The 25560-nt window shown below is 59.5% G+C and overlaps 2 protein-coding genes across 8 annotated transcripts; both read right to left on the bottom strand.

Annotated features, from left to right (window-relative positions):
- Positions 1–2285: 2285 nt before the first annotated feature.
- Positions 2286–8330, bottom strand: VPS25 (vacuolar protein sorting 25 homolog). 3 transcript variants are annotated; one of them, XM_037887072.2, is made up of 6 exons: positions 8149–8330; positions 6967–7112; positions 4900–4953; positions 4372–4460; positions 3604–3679; positions 2286–3011 (listed from the first exon to the last, which is right to left on the bottom strand). In XM_037887072.2, the coding sequence occupies exons 1-6, from the start codon at positions 8193–8195 to the stop codon at positions 2899–2901; spliced, it is 525 nt and encodes a 174-aa protein (XP_037743000.1). In that variant the 5' UTR covers positions 8196–8330; the 3' UTR covers positions 2286–2898. The 3 variants fall into 3 exon arrangements, with proteins under 3 accessions (XP_037743000.1, XP_043392944.1, XP_037743001.1); XM_043537009.1 differs by having other exon boundaries at positions 6967–7169; positions 8149–8235; XM_037887073.2 differs by lacking the exon at positions 8149–8330 and adding an exon at positions 7234–7648.
- A 3675-nt stretch (positions 8331–12005) lies between these two features.
- Positions 12006–23814, bottom strand: RAMP2 (receptor activity modifying protein 2). 5 transcript variants are annotated; one of them, XM_037887116.2, is made up of 5 exons: positions 23419–23814; positions 20616–20750; positions 18106–18240; positions 15895–15997; positions 12006–13344 (listed from the first exon to the last, which is right to left on the bottom strand). In XM_037887116.2, the coding sequence occupies exons 1-5, from the start codon at positions 23486–23488 to the stop codon at positions 13089–13091; spliced, it is 699 nt and encodes a 232-aa protein (XP_037743044.1). In that variant the 5' UTR covers positions 23489–23814; the 3' UTR covers positions 12006–13088. The 5 variants fall into 5 exon arrangements, with proteins under 5 accessions (XP_037743044.1, XP_043392936.1, XP_043392937.1 ...); XM_043537001.1 differs by lacking the exon at positions 23419–23814 and adding an exon at positions 21608–23397 and having other exon boundaries at positions 20616–20869; XM_043537002.1 differs by lacking the exons at positions 20616–20750; positions 23419–23814 and adding exons at positions 19099–19389; positions 19449–19689 and having other exon boundaries at positions 18106–18359.
- Between the last annotated feature and the right edge of the window lie 1746 nt (positions 23815–25560).

Raw genomic sequence — 25560 nt, 5'->3', positions numbered from 1 at the left:
GGCTGTGAGGTGGCCTGGTTACTCTGTCATCCTGGGAGGGGAAAAAAGGGATGTTGTTCCTCCTCCTCCTCCCACAGAGCAACTAGCCAGCTGGGAGACTGGACCCGGGCAGGGAAGGGGTGTCAGAGCACTCCGGACAAAAGGTAATACAGCGTGCTGGCTACAGGGTTATCTAAAGCCACATCAGCTCTTTCCTGAGGCAGCAGCATGTTTAATTAAGAACATATACTCAGTCATGGAGAGCAAGGGTACATACAGGGAAGGCAACTCTAGCAGGAATGCAAGGCCCGGAGCAGGTCTGAGCCACGTGAACAGGAAAGACACACAAACACCCTGGGCCTGTTTGTAAAGACTCACAGCTCAGGGTCACAGACAAGGTTTGTAACACTGCTGGTACCATCCCCACTACAGGCATGTGGGGAAGCTGGGGCTGTCCATGCACAGAGCCACCAAGGAAGAGAACCTTTGCTGCAGTGTGTGGAAGGGAGCGGAGAGAGGAGGGAACAGGGGCTGGAGAGGGGAAGGGTACAGGAGCTACAGCATGAGCTGTGAGGACAGAGAGGGCAAACAGCAGAGACTGGCAGGAGCCTGGATGTGAGGGGACAACAGGGAGGAACCAAAGCCGACCCTGAAGTAGAGATCTTCACTGGCACACATCTGGTCTGCAGACAGCTTGGGGGAGGGCTGGAAGCCAATGAGAAAACGTGTTGAACGAAAGAATAGTGAGCTGGGGCACTGTCCTAGGGCAGTGCGCGGCTGGAGGCACTGGTTGAGGGATACAGGCTCCGCAGGGAGTGCACTGGCTCCCTCTGCTGGGAAAAACAAACCAGGCTTGTTCAATTGATGCTCTGGAGCACAACCACCCACTGCTGCTCTGTCCAGACGGGAGCCAGAGACGCCAACACAGGGCGCCATCCCCCAGCACAGTGACTCTTGGTGCGGCTCACAGACGAGGGTGGGCTCAGGTCTGTTTTTCTTACCCATTCATTACCAGGCTCCGGCTGAAGGGTAACTATTTTTGCTCAGTATTTGCGTCACCTGCGGGGAGATGGAAACTGTGAGCACTTAGGGAAACAGACCAAGAGGTTTCCTAGCCTCAGCTGCCTCCCAGTTTCAGGGGAGATGTGATGGGGTGGGTGGCAAGTCACATGAGAGCACCATGCCCACACATCAGTGTCTTAAATAAGGAGTCACAATCCACTTTGTCAAAACAGCCAGTCAAAACCCCCCACATGAGAGAGGAACAACGAGGCAGCACTGGGAAGCCAAGGGGTACGGTTATGGCTCGTCAAACCAATTGTTTAAGGCTTTAATTGTCAAAAAAACAAGCCATCCTGACTGCTGGGGGAGGGGGATGTCAGGGCACTGTGTTATCCTGCTCTTTATTCGCAGCCCAGTAAAGTCCTTGCAGAGAGATGATCAGCTCCAGACAGGACTGGAGACCACATTAGCCCTGTGTAAACCGGCCCGGCTTGGTGCAGAGGAATGAGGCCAGAGCTATTTCCTCTGAGCCTAGGTTACAGGAGCCAGGCCTCCTACCAGCAAAGCAGCACTCAGGGCAGCAGTAAAATACAGCCCCAGAGCTGAGGTGTCACACCACAGCCCCCAAGCGCAGGTCAACACAGATGCACCTGTGAGGAGGACAGCACGTGAGCCGAGGGCGCGTGTACCACTGACTCCAAGTCACGAGTTCCTATTACAAGGCAGAAGGGTTTTCTCTCCACCAGCCCCACAAACTCAGGCCGGGCTCTAGCACCTTGTCAGCACTGAAAATTACCTGCTGTTGACAATGGGTGTCAGCGAGGCCTGCAGCTGAATCAGTGCCGAACACCGCTTAGACAAGGGCAGGGAAGGACAAACTGTCCCGTGCTGCCCCAGAAAACACAGCTAAGACTTGTCCAGCAGAATCAAGCTGAGCTTTTGCTGTTTCACCCATCGTCACCAGGGCAGAGGGCCTGAACACTGAACTGTTCCCTCCCACTACCCATCACTGCTACAGAGCAGCCCTGTCACACCTGCTCAATCCCTCTAGCCACTGGCTGCACACCCTAGGACACAGGCTGGAAGAGCCCAGACTGTCTGTGGGGCTGGCAGTTAGAAGAGACATCTTTTCACTTACAAAGACAGACCACGAGAGAGACTTGCTGGGAATCCTTCCCCTCTCCCCAGTAGGCTGCCATCTTCACAGCCTTTTCAACGCAGAATTACAATGTAAGGCCACTAATCTGACAGAAAAGCAACCCTCAGATTCATTAGCAATGAAGCAAAAAAAAACCACCCAGTGCTGCTCTATAAATACACCTTCTTTTAATTATGCCAAATTAATTCCCAGGCACCCACCCCCACCACACCCGGTGCCTCCTGCTTCACAGTGAGCACCTCTCGTTCTTCTGCTGAGATATTTTATAACTCAAAAGCTGTCACCGGTTCAGTGGTTCTGCTCATCGCACTCTGCAGGCTGCAGAGCCTGACTCTGTGACCGGAACAGGGGTGAAAGATGTGCCCTTTGAAAGCCAAACTCAACTGACCAGCCGCCAGCTGAAGAGCCATGCGATTGGCTTGCCAGTGCCTGCTCTTCAGCTACTTTCAAGGGAACCTAGGGTCAATAACTGGAGTGGTTCTGCATCAGTCCTGGAGTGGTTCCCCTTGAATCTACCCAGAGCCGCTTTAACCCCGCAGATAAACAGAATCAACAGGAAGAAGAGAAAGACAGAAGATCTCTGAAGATTTCTAAGAAAAAGTCACGTCTTCAGAAGGCTTCACAGCTTCTCCTTGCCTTAAGAAAGCCAGAATATGCAGCTGCTTCCAGTCACTGCTCGATTCCAGGCCTCAAGACTGAACCTTTCAAGCTAGAAACACTTTAACAGTCAGAGGAGATGGGAAGGGAGGGGGTGCCTGTTAAAAGAACTTGACGCCTCGGCCGTCGTCGAGTGTGATAATTTCAGCCCTGTGCTCTTGTTGTAAGGCTTGCAGGGCACGAAGCAACATGGACTCTTCCAAGCCATGGAACTCTAGGGAAGGATGAAACATTCTCAGTCAATAGAAGCCACAAGAATCACACCTCAAAACCAACACAGTCTGCAACTTATGATGGCAAACTAGGAGGTGCCTTACGGAGCACCTTTCACAGACCCAAGAGCGTAACAAAGAGCACAATTAATCCAAGCCACTGCTGCCACGTCAGAAAGAGAGAAGCTGGGTGCTGTTAAACAGAGAAGGAACAGATAATGCAGCTTTCAGCAGAGACCTGAAAGCTGCAAGGGAGTCAGGCAGATCTCACAAGGAAGAAAAAGCAACCCCCCTGGAGCCAGAGGAACACGAGGACAGAGCTTTGCTATGGTGAAGGGAGAGAGGCTCGGTGACAGGCAGGGATAACACATTAATGATACGGAGATCTTGGGGTGGGTAGCGAAAAAAGCTTACAGCCCCGCTTCTCAGTGGTGATCAGTGTGAGCCCCAAAATACAGAGATAGCATGCAGCAACTACAAGCAATTGTAAAGAATTTCACCATTAAAATTGTCACCTGGCAGTACGAATTATTTATTCTTACAGTACTGTTGTGCTCTGGAAAGCAGCCCCAGAACACATGTGATGTGAGTTACCTTCATTCTGTGTGTCATCTCCATTGGACAGCTCATAGAGTGTGAATACAGAGTTGGTCAGGCCGTTCTTAGACACCTGGAAAAACAAGAGCAATGTAGAGAATTTCACTTATGTGTCTTACAAACAGTTAATATTCCCAGCACTGATCTCTGCCGGATCTTCATTTCAATGGAGTAGAACCCAGTCAGTATTTACTGGGCACACAAAATAACTCCTCAGACAAGGAGATTTGACTGTGGAGAAAGTAGTCTAACCCCTGTCGCTGTCCCACCATCCTTTATTCCTTCTCTCCAACTCCGACAATGAGTTTTACAACGAGAACTGGTGTCATGAAGGGGAATGCAACAGCAGCTTTGTCCTCACTACTGAACTCTCACCCACACTCACAAGGAGATGGGTGTGAACAGTGTATTCACTTGCAAATCACAGCTTTTTACACAATGTAAAGTGTGCAACACTGCAGCGATCCCTACACCCCTCTGCAGCAGAGGGAAATGGGACCCACAAAGTTAAAGGCAGTGGGGAATCAGGACCCCAACATTTGACAGTTGCATTTTTCACAAATCACAAGCCAGGCTGTCTGGCAGCGTCCATCCGCCTGTGGGACTGGCAGTTAGAAAGGGTTGGTTGCGGGTGAGATGTCAAATCAGTAACTCAGTTCAGATCCTTTTGCAGCGAGTCTGAAATGACAGCTGCCCCCCCCCCCCCCCCCCCCCCCCAGAAATGGGGCCATGGTCTGTACAGTATCAAAGTTTCTGTGGCCTCACCCACTGATAGATGAGCTTTCCCCATTCTTCTGGTCTTCGCCACATGATCAGGAAACTGGATTTGTTCTTGTCTAACCATTCTAGGTTCCCTGAAACGCAATGGAAAGGGTGTATTTACCACAGGGCCCCAAATCAAGAATGACACCTCATTACAGGTGGATGCTATGTATGTATGTAGCTCCATCTCTACCCCATCCTGTCACTCACATCGGCTTCCTACCTACCCCCACATTCAAATAAAAAATCTTTCCTGCCTCTGGGCCTGACTCTCCCTCTCCCTGTGCAGCAGCTTGCGATGCTGCATAAGGAAAGGGACAAGGAGCTCTGAAAACAGAGACAACACTGAAAAACAACCAGAACTCAGGGAGATTCCAATAGGAGTGGTACAGTCCATGCCCAGAGTGTTTTGTGACAGTCGCACAGCCAGACTCTCAGCACTAGGAGGGAAATTAGACACAGGTCTTGCTGACGCACCCCGCACAGGCAACATGAACAGTCACAGACAATTCAGCAGAGATTTTCACCCACCTTTTTTCCTGAGTTCTTCTAACACAACTTGTATGGATTCCATGGGGAGTTTCCCTGGTTCTGGGTTAAGGAAACATTTAGTGCAATTTAGCAGTACAGGCAAAGCTCAGAGGATGATGTCAGCTGTGTGACCATCTCTAACACTGTTCACAGCAGAAACGGGTTGGGGGAAGGAACCGAAAGCAAAGCATGCCCTGACACAGTTCTAAATAACTGAAATAAGCAAAGCTCTAAAATAATAAGTCCACGTAACATTTCCATTGCAGCTTTCATCACTGAAGATTCCATTGTGCCTCACAAACCGCGTACAAGCCAAAAACCACATTCCCATCAAAATGCAGCCATCTCTGGGGTGGATGGCAGCACATGACAAATACAGGGCAGGCTGGATGAAAGTGGGGGAAGGGGGCAGGGTCAGCCTTAGGGGCGGGCAAAGGAGGACCTCACCCAGAGCGCCATGCTCACGGGGGCACCGTGTGGTATCTCTCACCTGACCTGCTGAGAGCCAGCTGGGCTTATGGAGGCAGCCAGGCAGGTGAGCGGCAGCCTCTAGAGAGGGTGGACTGACAACCTGAGCTGTAAGGGGGCGGCTGGACCAGCCAAGTGACTCCTCTGGAACAGGGGAGCCCCGCCTCCCACCTCCTGCTCCATTGCCATCTGCAGCCTCTGCTGCTCCTGCACCCTCCACCCCACCCCGAATGTAGCCGCCCCTGGCCAAGCTGCTCTGGATCAAGAGCCTGCCTCCTGTCTGCTGCATAGAGCAATGGTTCTCAAACTAGGGCTGCCGCTTGTTCAGGGAAAGCCCCGGCAGGCCAGGCTGGTTATTTACTGCCTAATGCTGCAGTGCTAACAACAGGAATGAGCCTGCTGGTCCGGGGCCAAGGGGCAGAGCTGTTGACCTGGAAGAATGTGTATCTTGCAAACAGTTCTGCTCTGTAAGTACCGGAAGTAACTGAGAGTCCCTCGCTGTATTCATGGAGTCCTGGACAGAGCAGCCATCTACTACTGTAGGGAACTGCGCCACTCAGCACACCCTGGTCCCAACCCAAACTGTTCTCCAGGATTCCCCTCCATCGGTTACCGATTGCTTTTTAACCTAATATGCTTTACAGAGATAGTAAAATCCACCTCAAACTATTGCTTTGGATTAGGGCTGTCAAGCGATTAAAAAAATTAATCACGATTAATTACACTGTTAAACAGTAACAGAATACCATTTATTTAAATATTTTTGGATGTTCTCTACGTTTTCAAATATATTGATTTCAGTTACAACACAGAATACAAAGCGTCCAGTGCTCACCTTATTTTATTTTATTTTGATCACAAGTATTTGCACTGTAAAAAAAACAAAAGAAATAGTATTTTTCAATTCACCTAATATAAGTACTGTAGTGCAATATCTTTTATCATGAAAGTTGAACTTACAAATGTAGTATTATGTACAAAAAAACTGCATTCAAAAATAAAACAATGTAAAATTTTAGAGCCTGCAAGTCCACTCAGTCCTACTTCTTGTTCAGCCAATCGCTCAGACAAACAACTTTGTTTACATTTGCGGGAGATAATGCTGCCCACTTATTGTTTACAATGTCACCTGAAAGTGAGAAGAGGCATTCTCGTGGCACTGTTGTAGCCGGCACTGCAAGATATTTGAGAGCAGTTATGTAACAAAAACAAATATGTGTAAGCTGCACTTTCAGGACAAAGATTGCACTGCAGTACTTGTATGAGGTGAATTGAAAAATACTATTTCTTCTGCTTATCATTTTTACAGTGCAAATATTTATAATAAAAAATTACATACACTTTGATTTCAATTACAACACAGAATACAATATATATGAAAACGTAGAAAAACAGCCAAAATATTTAATAAATTTCAATTGGTATTCTATTGTTTAACAGTGCGATTAAATCTGTGATTAACTGTGATTAAATTTTTTAATCGCAATTAATTGTTTTGAGTTAATCGCATGAGTTAACTGCGATGAATTGACATCCCTAGTTTGCATTAAAGCCACCACAGCAACCTGGGCAAGGAAACAGCATGGGAATGAAGGATACGCTGCAGCTTCCTGTTGTTGAAAAGCGGGCTTTCTTGGGCCTCCATGACCGTCATTGTGTACTGCTTGTTGAGGCGACAGTACAACAGAACCAAGGAGCACCAGGCTGTCATCTGCTTCTGCCGGGTGTCCACATTGGGCTGCAATCTAGAAACAAACCCAGAGGTGCTCCAGGTCAACATCTGGTTCCAGGCACAGCAAGATCTGGGCTTAAAGAGGTGTAAGTGGGGGACAAATGCAGCCAGACAGGCCACTCCTACATGCAAACCTTGCCATAATGTCGGTGGGACCTGAAGCGTTAACAAACAGCAGCTACATCAACAGATGAACCCCGAGGCAAGCCTCCAGCAGCGCTCCTGACACCTACCCCCACTCCAGATACCACCTGGCCGGTACGCCGAGTTGTACCAGCCCGTGCTACGCTCCCGCTGCCGGAGAGGGCCAGGGACACTCCGCAGGACACGGATCAGGCTATGGCCGGTTCACAATCTGCTCCACTGGCCGGAACTCAGTCCCCCCGTCGCACAGATCGAGCGGCTCAGGAGGGAGGTGCAAGGGTAGGAGTGAAGGGGGCACAGGGCAGGGGTCGGCGGGGAGCCCATGGGGGACCATGGCCACCAAACTGCAAGTTCGCCCAGGGTGCCATTCGGCCCTGGGTCCATGCACACGCCGCAGGGACGTGTAACGGGGCCCCGGCACCGGGCGGGGACCGGATCCACGGGCGCAGCGCCCGTTTCTGGCGCGGGGGGGCTCAAAGGGTGGGAGGGGCCTGCCCAGTGCAGGGCTGGCAGGGACATTCAGGGGGGCTCTGTCGGCCCGGGGGGGGCTCCTGGGGGGGCCCGGGGGCGGTTCCGAGGGTGCGGGGGGCTCCTGGGGGGCCAGGGGGCGGTTCCGAGGGCGCGGGGGCGGTTCCGAGGGGCTCCTGGGGGGCCTGGGGGCGGTTCCGAGGGGCCGGGGGGCTCCTGGGGGGCCTGGGGGCGGTTCCAAGGGGGGCTCCTGGGGGGCCCGGAGGCGGTTCCGGGGGGGCTCCTGGGGGGCCTGGGGGCGGTTCCGAGGGGCCGGGGGGCTCCTGGGGGACTTGGGGCGGTTCCAAGGGGCGGTTCCGGGGGGGGCTCCTGGGGGGTCCGAGGACGGTTCCGAGGGGCCGGGGGGGCTGGGCCGGCGGCCGGTCCCGGGGACTCACGTGAAGAACGGGGGGAAGCGGTACTGCCAGGGCCACTCAAAACTCATCGCCGCCGCCCCGCGAACCCGGAACCGCGGCCCCACCGACTTCCGGTCCTCTTGACTGACTTCCGGTCCGCTGCATGGGCTCCCGGCCCGCCCTCAGCCTCGAAGGAAGGTTCCGGGCAGGGTCCGTTCCGCCCCAGGTTGGGGGTGGGGGGAACTCAAGGCCTCCTGGTCACTCGGGCCGGCTGGGTGGCCCTAGCCCAGCGGGCAACGCCTCAGGGCCCAGTTGCGTTCCCTGAAAGCTGCTGGCACTGCGGGGTGGCCCCTGCGGGGGGTGGACGCTGGGCCTGGTGGGGCGGAGGGGAGCGGGAGCTATGGCTGCGGGAGGTGGGTGGGACGGTCTGTACGGAGCTGTGCAGGGCCCCAGCCTGGCAGCCAGGACGTCAGGGGTCTGTGCCCTGCTCTGCGATCTTGGGCACGTCCCATCCCCTCTTGCTACCTCAGTTTCCCTGGGCCACAGCGGGGACGGGATCGACTGCTCGGGGGCAGCGCGAGGATACATGCGTATTTGTGCAGAGCGTTGAGATCTGCACCTAAAGCTGCCCTGGAAGGGCCATGAGGCGACTCGGCCTTGGGGGGCGCTTGGACATGTGCCTCAGGCTTCAGCGCAGACCGGGTACTCCAGAGCTGCAGGCGAGGAGTGGGGCCCTCGCTGTGGGCATGTGGGGTGACTGTGCCAAGCATCAGTCTCATAACTTGGGAGAGGCAGCTGGAGCCTGGCACATCAGTGAGCTGACAAGCATCTTGGGGTTAGAAACCAGCTTGTGAATATCCTGGGAAGAGGGTTTCTCATCAGATTTAAGTTTTTTCTCTCGTCCTGGCCAGGCTGGAAATGTAGCTGCAGCAGCTCCCAGCCCCATCCCAGAGGCCTGGCTGCAGGGGCAGGGCTGGGACCTACGTGCCCAGCCGCACAGCAGTTCTTGGGCCACTGGCAGACTGTTCTCTATTGGGTGTTTACTGTCTCTCTGTCTAACTGCTCTATCCCACGTGACGGGACAGCTGCCATCATGGGGAGGAGGAATGGCAGGGTCACGGGTGGGCACTTTTCAAACTGATCCCGCCAGCTCTGCCCACACCCATCCAGGTGCCTTTGGGCCCCTCGCCTGTTCGCCATTCCTTCCCAGCCTTCCTCTCATGAAGCCACACCTGCTTCATTCCCTCTCACAGAGTCCCCTGGTGCCCTGCGGGAGGGGAACCTGCTGCTCTCAGTGACTGGCATTGGGAGGGATGGCCCCTCCAGGTGCTTGGAATGGGCCGAGTCCCCACGCTCCCTGCACCGGGCATGTCCATCCCAGCGTGGCCTCATCCCCGACCGGGTGCCCCAAAGGCCTAGGATTCCCCTGGGTGGTTCCAGAGTCACCCTGCTTCTTCCCCACAGCCTCTGGTGCTCACAGCTCCATGCCTCTGGTGCCTCTCAGCCCTCTCCCTGCCACCTGGCTCCTTTCCTGCCACCACCAGGCCTCCAGATCACCCCTGGGGTGGGGAGTACAGCAGGGACAGGAATCCAGGGAGCTGCTCTCTCCCATCAGGGACAGCTGGTAGCACTGGGGTGTACTGGGCACTAGGGGGCAGCGTTGCCCTCCCAGCCGGAGCCTGGCGCATTGGCAGACGGGGTGGGGATGAGGTGACTGACCTGTGCGTGGCACTGTCTGAGGGCCGGGGCTGGGCTGGGCTGCGGCGCGGCGAGTGGTGACTCCCCAAATGTTCCATCTGGGCTGCAGCTGCCACCAGCTGCCTGGGAGCTGGAGCCTGTCCCTGTCCTCAGTGCAGTGGCCACGCGGGCATGGACCCCGGGTTCCCTCTAGGTGGGGCAATCCATGTGCCCGATGAGGAGGGCAGAGCACCAGTACCTGGCCCGTTCTGCCCTCTCTGGGCCCCTGCACCCTGCCATCGCTGCAGGCCTGCACGCCCCAGAGCGAGCTACATGCACAAGGGTTGACAGCAGCAGCATTTACTCCCCTCATCACCTTGGCCCAAGGAGGAGCCAGGTGCCAGCAGGGAACCCTGCTCTCAGAACAGGGTGGGACATGGGGTGCCACAGGCTGGGCCCAGCCTGGAGACCCTCCATCCCCTGTCGCAGTCTCTGCCCTGACTGCTGGGCGGCAGAGCTGTTGAGGGCCCTCTGGAAATGCCCACTGGGGTCCTTCCCCCTTCCCCTGCCCAAGGGCTCATTCTGAGGCCACGTTGGGCCCCCACTGTCAGCTAAGCAGGGGCTCTCCCAAAGGTCACAGCATAGGGCGTTCCTGGGAGCTGCAGAGACCTGGCCAGCTCCCAGTGTCGTGTTTTCCGTTCACTGCGAGGGAGTGGCCGGTGGACGAGAGGAGGAAGGAAGGAGCCAGCGGAGTGGGCCTCGGGGGCTTTGTTCCCCGACTCTCTGGGCAGGAAAGGGAACGGCAGAGGCAGCCTCATCTCCCTCCTGCACACACACTGCTGCCTTGCTGGGCAGGAGGGAGGCCTGGTGCCTACCCAGAGCCCTCGGGAGCGACTCCTGGTCAAGGGTTACCGGAGCCCAGACACTAGGGGAGAGGGCTGGGAGCCTGGTGAGGCTGGGAGCATTAGGGAACAAAGCCAGGGAGTCACGGCCCACCCTACACACCGACCCTAGCAAGAACGAGCTATCTCCTGGCCCCACAAAGGGAGCGACGTGGGGCCCAACCCAGGAGGGAGCTGACTGTGGGCGCACCCCATCTCACCGGGTGGATGCAGGCAGATAAGGGGCCCAGCTGGGGCAGGACCCCCGTGGGTGCTTCCCAGACTCTGTGACATGCCTGCCTGGAGCCACCACCCACACATTCGAGGGCCCATGGCAAACTGGGGCCAGGCTGCGCACTGGAATGGGACTGGCTCTCGGTCTGGATCTGAGCGTGAAGGGCTGCTGCAGAGGGGCTCCCTCCTCGCCCTCCCCCCCCCCCCCCCCCCGGGCTTCGGGTGCCACCCAGACTGGCAGCAACCTGGGCGGACAGGAGGGGCCCGCTAAGCCACACGTCCCATGCTCAGCGTGGAGGAGGTATTGACATTTAAACCAGGGGCCTTTTCAGGGCGTAGGCCGCCCAGTGACTAGACCAGGAAGAGCAGCAGGGCTGGCAGGAGAGAAGAGGCCGGGTCTGGGCTACCAGGCACAGATCCCCAGACTGGAGAGCCAGCTACAGTGCAGCCACCCGGCAGGCTGGGCCTCCCCAGATACACACGCAGGCTCGCAGTCGCCAGGCGTGCACAAGCACACACACACAGTGATTGCCACAGACTTGCCAAACACAGATCTGCCCACAAGTAACCTGTGCAGGCCTCAGCCCCAATGCCCTGGTCCCTGCACTGCTCCAAGGGAACCTGGTCCCACCCTGACCCCGGAGTCTGCCTCGCTCCAGCCCTGACGGAAGGGGACCCTGTTCCCTAGCGCTTCCCCAGTGCTGCTTGGTTTGAGGAACCCAGGCCAAGGCAATCAGGGAGTCCCCCTGCACGATGAGGTCATTGGCAGCTCACCGGGCAGGTGGCTGGACTCAGTGTCATTATCCAAAAGAGGGAACTGCGGGGTCTACATGTCACCCAGCAACGTGGCATGGGCCAAGAGGCCTGCAAGCCACCAACTGGCCCTGGAGGATCCTATGACAGGCCCCAAGTCCCTGCTCAGTGCCACAAATTGAAGGGGAGACAGAATCAAGTTCCACCCAACTCCCAATGGGACTGTGGCACAGTGCGCCAAGGGGGACACTGCCCAGCTGGTATGGGGGGGAAGGGCTGGGGTTTATCTCTAATTCCCACGTGTCTGCAGGAGCCAAGGCAAGAAACCGAATGTCCAAAGGACGCGCCCAGGGCTCAGGAAGGGAAGATCTTTAATCTCCAGCTGGTTAACCAGGGAGCCTGTTTGCAAAGGGGATCAGAAAAAGCCAGTAAAAGAGGCACGCAGCCTCCGGTGTCACATGGCGAGGGAGCCTGCCCCAGGCATCAGAGCCCCATAAACAGGGTGGGGAAACCCGCTGCTCTGGCACGACATCCTGTCCCGAAACACAAGGCTTTCTCAGCAATGCAAGGCGAGGGGCCCCTTTCATGCACCCATGACTCCAGCCCGAGCACAGCAACCTCTTCTTGCTGGCGGGGCCTAGAAAGCAAAGCGGCCATGTGAGGAGGGGGGGTTTCTCCAGAGGATGTGGCGCGTCCAGGTACATCTGACCCCTCTTCGCATGGAACTGCAGCCACTCTGTAAATCAGTCCACCCGGGGCTTCCCTCGCCAGCTGCTCAGTGCAGATCAGGGACCGACAGGAGGGCGTCCTCCCCAGGGCACTGGGGCAGCTGGGACTCAGCAGAGCCCTTGTCCTGGAAGGGGTTTGCACTTGTTAAGCTGTGGGGAGCTGCGAGTGGGACCCCAGCAGGGGGCTACACAGGCGTGAGATCCAGAGCAGAGTCGCCCACGGGGCTCTCCCCTCCTGCCCCGCCGGCATCGGCGAGGTCTAGCAGGCCTGGGATTGGAAGCCCAGAGCTGTAACCGCATTTGAGCAGGCCCAGTGTGGTACAAACCCTGGGTGTTCAGCCAGAGATAGAGGATGCTCCAGCCGCTCGGAGGGGGCCACTCTGGGCTGGTTCTCCGAATGTCTCCGAACTGTTGGGCCTGGCCTGGCAGTCGGGCCTGTAAGACGGGGCCTCTGCCAGCTCCTGCTTGTGGCCAGGTTGGAAGCGGCGGGAGCAGGGCAGTGGTTCCAGTGCCAGCCGGAAGCGAGTGCTGCAGGGGTAGGAGTGGAGCACTCGGGTCTCCCGACTCTCCGGCGCTGGAGCTCAGCCAGCAGGCAAAGGCCTGGCGCTGGCTCCCGGGGGACAAGGTCAGGTTGGGTCAGAAGTTCGAGCCCGGTCTGGTTCTCTAACACACTGGGGATGCCTCCGGCACCCTCCGAGCCCTGTGGCGCTCAGGACTGCATCTTGCCGTCCTTGCTCCTCCACACCACCAGCGTGACCAGGAAAGGGATGAGGCAAATGGGGGCGAGGATGAGGGCCAGCAGCACATTCTCCGGGGGGTCGAGGAACACGGGGTGCTCCTGGGTGCAGTTCAGGAAGTAGGTGCGGTGGCTCTGGACGATGCATTCCTCGGCGATGCTGTTGGGGTAGCCGTAATTCTGTTTTTCTGCGAAGGTCTCCAGGCAGTGGCGGAGGTCGCTGTATGGCCTGCGGGAGGAGAGGGGACAGGCTGGGGAGTTTCCTTCGAGACCGAGGCGTTATCTGGTGCCGCAAACTGGCTGTGGACCAGCAAGAACCGCAGCTGAGGAGCCGGGTCGGCTCGCTGACGCAGGACGGTCCCTTTCCGCCATGCTGGCTGCTTTGCCCTGTTGGAGCAGGATAAAGGGGCCTCCCCCTGGAGGAGTCCTGCCCCCAGCTTACAACCGCCTCGTTCCCAACTGCCCGCTACCCTTCACCTCACACAGCCGTGGGCACCCGGCAACATGGGCGGGACACTGCGGTGTGCTCCGGCGGCTCTTTGCCGGTGCTCTGCGTGGGTGGAAATGGGGAACCCAGGTCCAGGCAGCAGGGACCTGGGCCCATCCGTTCTCATGTGTGAGGCTCCCTGACTGGCCTGTTGGGTCGTACTGCCAGGGGCTGGCTGGGCAGGGTGGGTGCATAATAATACTAGAGCCTGTCTCCTCTCGCCCACTGAGCTGCCTAAAGGAGGCAGCCTCATTAGCCCCCTTTTACAGATGGGGAAACGGAGGCACGTGAAGGGCTGTGCCTTGCCCAAGGTCATGCAGCGGAGCTGGGAGTTAACCCAGGACCCCTGAGTCCCGGTGTGGTTCCTTGCCCACTCGAACCCCACCCCAGCCCTGCTCACAAGCCACAGGGGATGCACAAAGCCAGACGCGCCTTCAGGCTGTGCCATGGCAGCGTGCTGGGGGGCTGGAGAGGAGCTGGGAGGCAGCAGGGGGCAGGCAACATGCAAGTGCCACATTCTTCAGCCATGCCCAACTCCCCACAGGCCCCGCGGACGCCAGGCCAGGCTGGAGCGAAGTAGCAGGTTGGCTGGGTTGCTCAGCAGGCCGGGCCGGGGGCCAGCAGGCCCCTGGGGAGCAGCTCAGAGCTGACTGCTCGGGGCTCCGCTGTGGCTGGCCCTGCTGGGAGGCAGGCTCAGCAGAAGCTCTGCCCGCCTTGGGAACTCGCTACAAGGACACCCACCCCGTGTTTCAGCTTTGCCTGCCAGGTGGAGTCCCCCTTGTTGCCATCCCAACCTCCCCTCCCCACCCCCCTCCCATCCTGACCCTCTCCATCCCCATCCGAACCCTCCTGGTCCCCATCCCACCCCCCTTCCTCACCCCTACTCTGTGGAGCGAGGTGCTCCACACGGCTCTGGAAATCAGTGTCCATGAACACACCCGAGTGCTCGGCGAACTCACAGGTCCAAGCGGCCAGCGGGTCACAGGTGCCAGGCAGGAGGCAGGGCAGCTGGCCCCAGCCTGGGAAAAGAGGCTCCAGCACCTTGGACCCTCGGGCTGCTCGGCTGGGGCTGCTGGGGATTTTGGGCTATTCAAACCAGCCGGGCCTGTTTCCCAAACACCTCATGCCCCTTTGGCATGTCCTGGTGGCTACACGGGTGGAGACTAACAGTTCCGCTCGCTTAGAGTCGGTGCATCGGAAATTGGGAACAAAACAAGCCTTTTCCTTTCATTCAGTGTTCCCTGCAGAAAACAATCCCCGCGCTCTGCCCAGCCCCAGACGGGTGTCGGGCTCAGTGGGGCCCCGGTACAGCCAGTGGGATGCACACCCCTGCTGTGACGAAGTGGGACTGTTCTTAATGTTTCTTCTGAATAGTGTGGGGGTGCCTCAGTTTCCCCTATGCAGTTCTTAGGTCTCTAGGTGGTGGGGTAAGGGTGTATGATCATTGCAGAGCCCTAGAGGGCAGGTGTGTGCAGGGGTCTGGACACAGAGAATGGCCGACACCCTGTTTCCTGGCAACTGATGGCCTGGGCCCTTCCCCCCTGCAAGGTGAGAGCTAAAGGATTGGAGAACAAAGGAATCAGGTGACCTCCTGGCCCGAGAAAGGGACAAAGCCCGGAGGAGGAGGGGCTGGAGGGAGTTTCAGTTGGGGGCTGGCTGGGACATGGAGTGAAGTGCAGACGTGGTTGTCTGGCTCACTGCCCCCCAAATGGACCCGGCTGAGGGGTCCTGTTTTCTGCACCTACAAGCTCTGTGTTAGACCATGTTCCTGTCGTTTAATAAACTTCTGTTTTACTGGCTGGCTGAGAGTCACATCTGACTGCGAAGTTGGGGGGCAGGACCCTCTGGCTTCCTCCGGACCCCGCCTGAGCGGACTCGCTGTGGGAAGCACACGGAGGGGCAGAGGATGCTGAATGCTCCGAGGTCAGACCCAGGAAGGTGAGAGCCGGGTGAGCTGTGTGTCCTGCAGACAGGCTGGTCACAGAGAGGAGACTTCCCCAGAGTCCTGCCTGGCTTCCTGGGGAGCAGTTCCAGAGCATCGCCGGGGGACTCCGTGACACCTGCCACCCCCCATCGCATCACCCAGAGGCAGCTGCCCTCTGCTGGGTTCCCAGCCTCCTGGGTCTGAGAGCCCTGTGTGCTTTGCCCCCGGCTCCTCTGCTGGGCTGGTCGTTGCTCTCTGCAGCTCACAGGCTGGTGCATGGTGGAAAGGGCTCTGCCGGGAGGCAATGAACAAACTCCACAGTGTGGCTTCATGCCTGGGGCTGATCAATCCCCCAGCCCCTGCGGTACCTGCTGATGACTCTCCATTCGCACAGCTGCGCCCTGGTTATGTTCATCATCCAGTGACTGAAATTTTCCCAGCACATGTAGGCTATCAGATTGTACTTTTCATCTGGAAAGAAGAAAACCAAAGGTCTTGGCAGCTGGCTCAGGCCTGGGAGCCAAGTGCTACCCGCTGGGTACAGGGTCCACCCCTTGGGACAGGCAGCAACAAGGACAAAGCTGGCAAGGCTGGTCTCTGACTGATTCAAGCAGCTTCCCCCCAGCCCAAGCCTGGAGTCCCCTTCCCAGCTATCCCTCCCCATTGCTCGCACACCAGCTCCCAGCAGGGGTGGCTCTAGGGGCCCCTCTGTGATGCTGGCAGGCCAGGTGCCAGCTCATGCCAAGTTCCCCATGTCTCAGCTGACCACTGACAAATACACAGCAGGGCTCAGGCTGGCTCCCCTGTGTGTTCGTGGTGTTAAAGTAGGTAGCAGAGCTCTAAGAATGGGTTTTGTGTTTATTGGATGCTCATAAGCAGCTGCTGGCACTGATCTCACATACGTCTGTAAGGGAATAGCTGAGTGGCTGTACGGAGAGCCACTCTGACCGTGTAAATCCCCAGTCAGGAGAGAGACTTTCACTAGAGCAAAGTGCTGATGTGTAGCATGGGTGTTACATTCTGCCCAGCGACACCAGACACACTATTGTGGGATGTTAAAGAGGACAGAAGACTTTGTGGCTCTGGTCTTGCCCCGCCATGGAGATGAATCGTACAAGTGGATTCCTCCCATCAGCTGAGCTTGCAGCTCAGAGCACAGGGGAAGAGGGGAATAAAAGACCCTTACAAGAAGGAACTGGATTTCCATGCTGCTTGGACTCTGGGGGCAAGTTTTCTAGGCAGAACCACAGGCTTCCCCAGCTGTTTAGACTGGATTAGTCCCAAAGGACATACAGAGCTTGCTTATTATAGAAGCTTCTATTCCCTTTTGAAACATAAGCTTGTGCATGTGTGTTTACCTGCTTTAGCCTCATGAATAACTCTCGTTTCCTTTCTCCTAGTTATAAGAACTACTTTATGTAGTTTATTATCGGATTGGCTACAAGCGTTGTCCTTGGTGTGAGATCTGAGGTGGTAAGTGACCTGAATGTTGCTTGTGGCACCTTAGAGACTAACAAATTTATCTGAGCATAAGCTTTCGTGAGCTACAGCTCACTTCATCGGATGCATGCAGTGGAAAATACAGTGGGGAGATTTTATATTCACAGAGAACATTTTCCACTGCATGCATCCCATGAAGTGAGCTGTAGCTCACGAAAGCTTATGCTCAAATAAATTGGTTAGTCTCTAAGGTGCTACAAGAACTCCTTTTCTTTTTGCGGATACAGACTAACACGGCTGCTACTCTGAAACCTGAATATTCCTGCGATTCTTGGTGCAAGGGATCATCTCTCACACAGCCAGGCTCCCCTGGGTGGCCAGACAAGGGGTATCCCAGGGATTGTGACTCCCCATTAAGGCTGTGATGGTGCTGGAGGAATGCACACCGGATAGCAGGCTGGGGAGATCGAAGCATGGAGCTCAACCACTCCGGGGCTGGTGCCCCACTTCCGAACAGGCTGCCCCGAGGCTGGTGCTCGCAGTCCTGAGTCACTGCAGGCAGCTTGAGGCCCTCTATGCAGTCAGGGCTGAGGGTGGGCCCCGGCGCAGGGCGGGTGCAGTATGGCCCTTGCCCAGTGGCAAAGCCCCAGCCTGAGGGACTGGCAGGATGGCACCAGGCGATGGGCTGGGGAGGGGGCCTGCAAGGGCTGGAGGGGATCAGCAGCGCCTGTGAACCCCGGGGACCTGGCATTCACAAGGCATGTTACTGTGCCCATCCCTGCTGTCTCCAGGTGCCACGTGCAAGGCACCAATTTCCTCAGGAAGGGCCCTGCCCTTCTAGTGTCTCCTCCCTGGGAGCTCTCAGGCCTGCAGGGTGGGGCAGGACACAGAAGCCATTGAGACGACACGGGTCAGTGGTGCCCGGGTCTCCCCAGCCCCTGCCAGCCCTGACGGAGCCGGGAGACGCCCGGGGCGATGGCCCGGCTGCGCTGCCCGTTCGTTGACAAAGGGAGACGGGTGCCGGGTGGAGACTTGCTAGCCAGCGGCAGGGGCGGGATCCCTGGAGTCCCGGCTTGGTCCTGGCACGGCCAGCTCTGTCCTCACTGCCCCACCCGCGGCCGGGCACGCCGGGCACTTACCCGCAGTCATGCTGAGGAGCAGGCTCTTGTATGGCTGCTCAGGCTCGGTCGCCGTCTGGTTCTGGAGCTCAGCCAGAGACTCGTTGTCTCCCGACGTGGCGGTGCCTGCGGGACGGAGCTCGCTCCCGAGAGCCGCTGGAGGAGGGGGACACGTCAGTGAGACAGGGCCCGCGGGTTTGCTGCTGCCCAGCCCGGTGCCCTGCCCCGAACTGGGGCTCCTGGGGGGCAGTGACATCCCTTGGCCGGTCCCTGGGGCGCGAGGGGGGGATTTTGATTCTAGAGGAGACGCCCGAAAAGGGGCAGTGCTGGGGTGGTTTGTGTGGGCTAGAGGCAGGCCTGAGCCCGTCACCCCCTGGCTCCAACCCCTCCCACCCACGGCGGCTCCATCGCTCAGCCCAGCACACCCGGGGCCTGCGTCTCACTCGTGGCCAGGCCGGGCGGCGGGGCCAGAGGGAACAGCGTGAGGTCTCCCCAGGCCCTGTCAGAGCGCGGCCCTGAGCACCCGCCACGCGCCCGCAGCCCAAGCAGGCAGCTGCAGCAGGGGTGGGCGTGGGAGCAGAAAGGGGAAGCAAAGGGGGTGCAGGCTGGGGCCACCGGCAGGGCGGAGAAGCTCCAGCTCCACACGGCGCCTCCCGCCAGCGCCTCTCCTCTTTGCACATGGGTTAGCCCAGCTCCCCAGGCGGGGACCACCCCGCCCCACTGCAGAGGGCTCAGTGGCCCTGCCCCTCTGCTCTCTGCCCGGGCTGCCAGCTCCCCACGCATTGCCCCATCAGTGTCTCCTCTGGGGCCAGCGGGGAGCAGCCCGTGGCTTCTCCATGGAGGCTGCCCGTGGTGCCAGCTGCCGTGGCGTGGGGCAGATGAGCCTCCCCCTTGGTCCGGGGTTGGGGAGTGGGGTGGGGGCTGGTGCAGCCCGTCTCACTGCCCCAGAAGTTCCACCCCCACCCCAGCTTGGACGATTTATAGACGGCCCCAGTGACCAGTTTGGTAGCAGCTTCCATAGGGCTGGCTGTGGCTGGGGGGTCTCTGAGTCCCTGTGGCGTTGCGGGAGGGGGCTTCACTGAGGGTGCTAAGGGTCTGGGACCCCGAACAGGAGACTTCACTCTGTAGGCCGACCTGCTTGGCTCCTCCTTGGCCCCCCTCAATTTCCCAACTGCTCCCCCTCCCCGACCCGTTCTCGACTCGGACAGGGACTGTGGGGCTGAGTCCATGTCCTTGGGCAGGGCAATAAATACCCCGACTCAGAGGGGCTCTGTGAGCCTGTGGCACCCGGTGCTGATGACACCCACACCCCTTGGGGCCAGACCGGGAACGTGGTGACCCCCACGGAGAACCTGGAGTCCCCCCAGCTCGTCCCCAGGGCAAGATGAGAGTCTGGCCAGGGGTTCACTGACAGCAAAAGAAGGGGCTCTGGTTTGTGGCATGGCAGGGCTGGGGACTGGTCCAGGGCTCAGTGGGGCTGGGCGATGGCTCAGTGGGGCTGGAGGTTGGTCTGGGATTTGCTGGGGCGGGGGGGGCTGTTCTGTGGCACAATGGGGCTGGTCCATGGCACAGCAGGGCTGGAGGCTGGGCTGTGGGGGCTGGTCTGGGGCTCAACAGGGCTGGGGGGCTGATCCATGGCTCAGCGGGGCTAGGGGCTGCTCTGTGGCTCAGTGGGGCTGGGGGCTAGTCCAGGGCTCAGTGGGGCTGGGGGGCTGGTCCGTGGGGCTGGGGGCTGGCCCCTTGCTGTCTTTCCATCTGTTCCTGCATTTGCAGGATCTCACAGCAATCGGCTTTTCTTGCTCCCGTCAGCATGTCCGTGTAGGAGCAAATCCAACCCAGCAACAGCTCTGGGCTCCCGGGGCGAGGCAGCCGCCCCGCGAGAGGCAGGGGCCCAAACGGACGTGTCTCCAGCACCTCTCAGGCCAGGCCACGGGCAGCCGTTTCACGCAGCCCCTTTGGCTCGTCCGTCCTGGGGTCTTTCCAGCTTTGACTGGGAATTCTCTGCCAGTCTGAACTTCGTTAAGGTCCGTGAATGTTTGTGCCGCTAATTAGCAGGGAAGAACCAAAGGCCTTGAGGCTGGGGAGGGGGCCTACGAGGGCTGGAGGGGATCAGCAGCACCTGTGTGCCCCGGGGACCTGGCACTCACAGGGCATGTTACTGTGCCCATCCCTGCTGTCTCCAGGTGCCACATGCAAGGCACCAATTTCCTCAGGAAGGGCCCTGCCCTTCTAGTGTCTCCTCCCTGGGAGCTCTCAGGCCTGCAGGGTGGCGCAGGACACAGAAGCCATTGAGACGACACGGGTCAGTGGTGCCCAGGTCTCCCCAGCCCCTGCCAGCCCTGACGGAGCCGGGAGACGCCCGGGGCGATGGCCCGGCTGCGCTGCCCGTTCGTTGACAAAGGGAGACGGGTGCCGGGTGGAGACTTGCTAGCCAGCGGCAGGGGCGGGATCCCTGGAGTCCCGGCTTGGTCCTGGCACGGCCAGCTCTGTCCTCACTGCCCCACCCGCGGCCGGGCGCGCCGGGCACTTACCCGCAGTCATGCTGAGGAGCAGGCTCTTGTATGGCTGCTCAGGCTCGGTCGCCGTCTGGTTCTGGAGCTCAGCCAGAGACTCGTTGTCTCCCGACGTGGCGGTGCCTGCGGGACGGAGCTCGCTCCCGAGAGCCGCTGGAGGAGGGGGACACGTCAGTGAGACAGGGCCCGCGGGTTTGCTGCTGCCCGGCCCGGTGCCCTGCCCCGAACTGGGGCTCCTGGGGGGCAGTGACATCCCTTGGCCGGTCCCTGGGGCGCGAGGGGGGGATTTTGATTCTAGAGGAGACGCCCGAAAAGGGGCAGCGCTGGGGTGGTTCGTGTGGGCTAGAGGCAGGCCTGAGCCCATCACCCCCTGGCTCCAACCCCTCCCACCCACGGCGGCTCCATCGCTCAGCTCAGCACACCCGGGGCCTGCGTCTCACTCGTGGCCAGGCCGGGCGGCGGGGCCAGAGGGAACAGCGTGAGGTCTCCCCAGGCCCTGTCAGAGCGCGGCCCTGAGCACCCGCCACGCGCCCGCAGCCCAAGCAGGCAGCTGCAGCAGGGGTGGGCATGGGAGCAGAAAGGGGAAGCAAAGGGGGTGCAGGCTGGGGCCACCGGCAGGGCGGAGAAGCTCCAGCTCCACACGGCGCCTCCCGCCAGCACCTCTCCTCTTTGCACATGGGTTAGCCCAGCTCCCCAGGCGGGGACCACCCCGCCCCACTGCAGAGGGCTCAGTGGCCCTGCCCCTCTGCTCTCTGCCCGGGCTACCAGCTCCCCATGCATTGCCCCATCAGTGTCTCCTCTGGGGCCAGCGGGGAGCAGCCCGTGGCTTCTCCATGGAGGCTGCCCGTGGTGCCAGCTGCCGTGGCGTGGGGCAGATGAGCCTCCCCCTTGGTCCGGGGTTGGGAAGTGGGGTGGGGGCTGGTGCAGCCCGTCTCACTGCCCCAGAAGTTCCACCCCCACCCCAGCTTGGATGATTTATAGACGGCCCCAGTGACCAGTTGGTAGCGGCTTCCATAGGGCTGGCTGTGGCTGGGGGGTCTCTGAGTCCCTGTGGCGTTGCGGGAGGGGGCTTCACTGAGGGTGCTAAGGGTCTGGGACCCCGAACAGGAGACTTCACTCTGTAGGCCGACCTGCTTGGCTCCTCCTTGGCCCCCCTCAATTTCCCAACTGCTCCCCCTCCCCCACCCGTTCTCGACTGGGACAGGGACTGTGGGGCTGAGTCCATGTCCTTGGGCAGGGCAATAAATACCCCAACTCAGAGGGGCTCTGTGAGCCTGTGGCACCCGGTGCTGATGACACCCACACCCCTTGGGGCCAGACCGGGAACGTGGTGACCCCCACGGAGAACCTGGAGTCCCCCCAGCTCGTCCCCAGGGCAAGATGAGAGTCTGACCAGGGGTTCACTGACAGCAAAAGGAGGGGCTCTGGTCTGTGGCATGGCAGGACTGGGGATTGGCCCGGGGCTCAGTGGGGCTAGGCGATGGCTCAGTGGGGCTGGAGGTTGGTCTGGGATTTGCTGGGGCGGGGGGGGCTGTTCTGTGGCACAGTGGGGCTGGTCCATGGCACAGCAGGGCTGGAGGCTGGGCTGTGGGGCTGGTCTTGGGTTCAGGGGGTTTGGGGGGCTGGTCCATGACACAGTGGGGCTGGGGGACTGGCCCATGGTTCAGCGGGACTAGGGGCTGCCCTGTGGCTCAGTGGGGCTGGGGGCTAGTCCAGGGCTCAGTGGGGTGGGGGGCTGGTGTGTAGGGCTGGCCCCTTGCTGTCTTTCCATCTGTTCCTGCATTTGCAGGATCTCACAGCAATCGGCTCTTCTTGCTCCCGTCAGCATGTCCGTGTAGGAGCAAATCCAACCCAGCGACAGCTCTGGGCTCCCGGGGCGAGGCAGCCGCCCCGCGAGAGGCAGGGGCCCAGATGGACGTGTCTCCAGCACCTTTCAGGCCAGGCCACGGGCAGCCATTTCACGCAGCCCCTTTGGCTCGTCCGTCCTGGGGCCTTTCCAGCTTTGACTGGGAACTCTCTGCCAGTCTGAGCTGTGTTAAGGTCCGTGAAGGTTTGTGCCGCTAATGAGCAGGGAAGAACCAAAGGCCGTGAGCCAAGAGATCCGTCCGGCGGCGACGCTCGCCAGGTGCCAGTGGCAGCGCTGACAAGACCCATGGGCGCGAATAGCGAGGGGCGCCCCAGCGGGTCCCAGGGAGCCGCGTCTCCTTGAGACACGCCCCTGCCCCTCCAGGCAGGAGCAGGGTCCTGGGCACAGTCACACGCATTATACTAGCGCTGCACAAAACCCAGCTACCAATCCCCCTGCCCCTCCGGGACCCCGACCTCCGTCCCACGCACGGCGATACTGAAGCACAGAAAGGGCAGGGACCTGCCCGAGGATGCAGGGGCCGGGGCCAGACCTGGGAATGGAGCCCAGGAGCCCAGGCTCCCAGCAGGGGAGGGAGGGGCCCGAAGGCCTTATCCTCCACACAGGCATTACCCCTGCCACTCAGATCCCTGCGGTGAGGGCTGCGGACAGCTCCCTTCAAGCCCCCCTTTCACACAGTCCAGGGCGGAGGGGTAACTCTGAGCCCAATAGCCAGTTCCTTCCCCGGGACCTCTTGTGCATTAGGGAGCTAGACCTTGGGGCTGGGTTAGTGCTAGCTATGAGCCCCTCTGGAGCCCCCCTCACACACAGAGTACCCTGGGGCTCCAGAGGGGTCTGGCTTGCGGAAGCTGGAGCCAGGTCTTGCTTTGCCAAGTGGCCCAAAGCTTCAAACTCCCCAGCTCCACCCCCAGACTCCTGGAGCTGGAGCGAACCCAGCCTGCCTCCAGCACTTACCCCAGAGCAGCAGCAGCAGCAGGAGCCCAGGGCAGAGCCTGCCAGAGCCGGCCTCTCTGCAAAGTGCCATCCTGCAAAGCCTGCCTGCTAACGGCCAGGACGACTATTTCAACGGAAATAACAGGAAGCAAACTCCTTTCCTCTGACAGGGCTGGTAGTGACTACAGAAGACGTGTGAAAAATGAGATTACTCAGTGCTGCCTTAAACCAGACCTCCCCGCGGGACGCCCGTCAGGACCGCCCGCCTGCCGGACCCAGCTCTGCTAGGTGTGTGCACCACCAGCTGGGCACCGCTCCTTGGGGGCACCGAGCCTTTGCCAGCCCCCGGCCGCTCCCCGCGTCGCCCCTGGCAGCTGGGGCCGGTGGGAGAGGCTCCGCTCCCTCCACCGACCACACAGCAGCGTTTACGAGGCCCACTGTTTGTTTACTTGTATATTTCCCTTTAATCCCGTCTGGGCTGGGTTGTGAAATCCATTGGCTCCAGGGAGCGGACACGGAACGTGTACTAGCCCAGGACGGGCTGTGGGACTCGCGGGGCTGCGGGCACAGCACGGCTAACGTGCCCAGTCCTTCCAAACATCACCTGCCCGCGCCCCATCAGCCTGGGGAAGACCCAGTCCCCCCACCACCCCGTGGAAAGGAGCGAGATGGGGCAGCACTGGGACACCTGCCCAGGGTGCCAGGAGGCCTCACAGCGCCACCAGGACCTCCCAGGGAAGTTACCAAAGTGGGGGTGGGGTGCTAACTGCTGCTTAGTGAAGACAAATGTGCTCTGTCAGTGCCCCTCCATCCTGGCCCGCAGCCCCCCTGCTCTCCCAGCCCGGGGCTCCCTCCACACACAGCTCTGCCAGTGCCCCTCCGTCCTGGCCCGCAGCCCCCCTGCTATCCCAGCTCTGGGCGCCTCCAAGCAGAAGTGAACACTTCAGAACGACACCACACTGTGCAGCAGTTCTGTGATGCACTCCTGCAGGGATCAGGCTGAGACCAACCGAACTCATGTCACTTGTGGCCTGAGACAGCATTTGAGTCCAACGTTTCCCCTTTAAAGTCAGTCTCTGAATCTCCCATACTGTGTGTAAATTACAGGGCAAAGCGTTCGCAGTGAGGAAGATCCTATCGCTCTGTGCGTTGGGCTTTCACTGGAAATGTCCTTGAGTCACTGGCCAATTAGCGCTGGGAAGCACCAGAGGACCTCGTTCCGGGAAGCTCCCAGCCGTTCACTGGAAAGCAGCCGCATCTGGAACGGATAACGCCCCAGCGCATGAAGCTGCCCGGTGTGGATTCGGGGTTAGAGCCCCTGGATCCTCTTCTTTGTTGTCTGGAGCCGAGGCTGGAGTTCGGCAGATAGTTTCCCTGCCAAGGAAACACCCACTGATGTCAGCTGTACTGCTGGAGTTTAGACGGGGCCATGCTGTCACTTGCTCATGTGATTCTCCTCCGCCTGGCCCAGCAGCAGCTCCAGAGCTCACCCTCTCTCCCCCACATTCTGCCAGCCAAAGCCTGTTCTCCTGGCTCCTGCCCCGGGGGATTCGAGACAGGGCAGGGCAAGCGGAGGGCTGCAGCAGGGCCTGGAGGCTGCTGAGGGGAAGAGCCTGCGATCGCTGCCCCACTGAACTTGGGATCTGCTCCAGGCGTGTCCGCACTGGCTGAGTGCTCTGGACAGGCCAAGACTGCAGGGGTCTGGGTTCAGCTCCTCTAATCACCGCTGGGCCTGCAGAGCAACCATCATTCCCACTGTCCCTCAGCCCCTCCCTCGCAGGGCCCTGAGTACTCCCCCTCCCCAGACCAGCCACCCCCAGGACCGGGCAGCATTGCTCGCCCCTGTACAGCAAGGGGAGGGGCTCAGGGAGTCTGGAGCAGAGCTAGGAACAGAATTCCTAGCCCCCCACATTCTAGCCACTAGTCCCCACTCCCCTCCCTGAGCCAGGGATAGAACCCAGGAGTCCTGGCTCCCAGCCCCACCCCCTCTAACCATTAGACCCCACTCCCCTCCCCAAACCAGGGATAGAACCCAGGAGTCCTGGCTCCAAGCACCCCCCCAACCACTAGACCCCACTCCCCTCCCCAAGCAAGGGATAGAACCCAGGAGTCCTGGCTCCCAGCCCCACCCCCTCTAACCACTAGACCCCATTCCCCTCCCCA

This window comes from Chelonia mydas, chromosome 27, assembly GCF_015237465.2.
Source record: "Chelonia mydas isolate rCheMyd1 chromosome 27, rCheMyd1.pri.v2, whole genome shotgun sequence".
NCBI lineage: Eukaryota > Metazoa > Chordata > Testudines > Cheloniidae > Chelonia > Chelonia mydas.
Note: the sequence above shows the minus strand (reverse complement) of the source record. Positions and strands in the feature narration are given on the sequence as shown.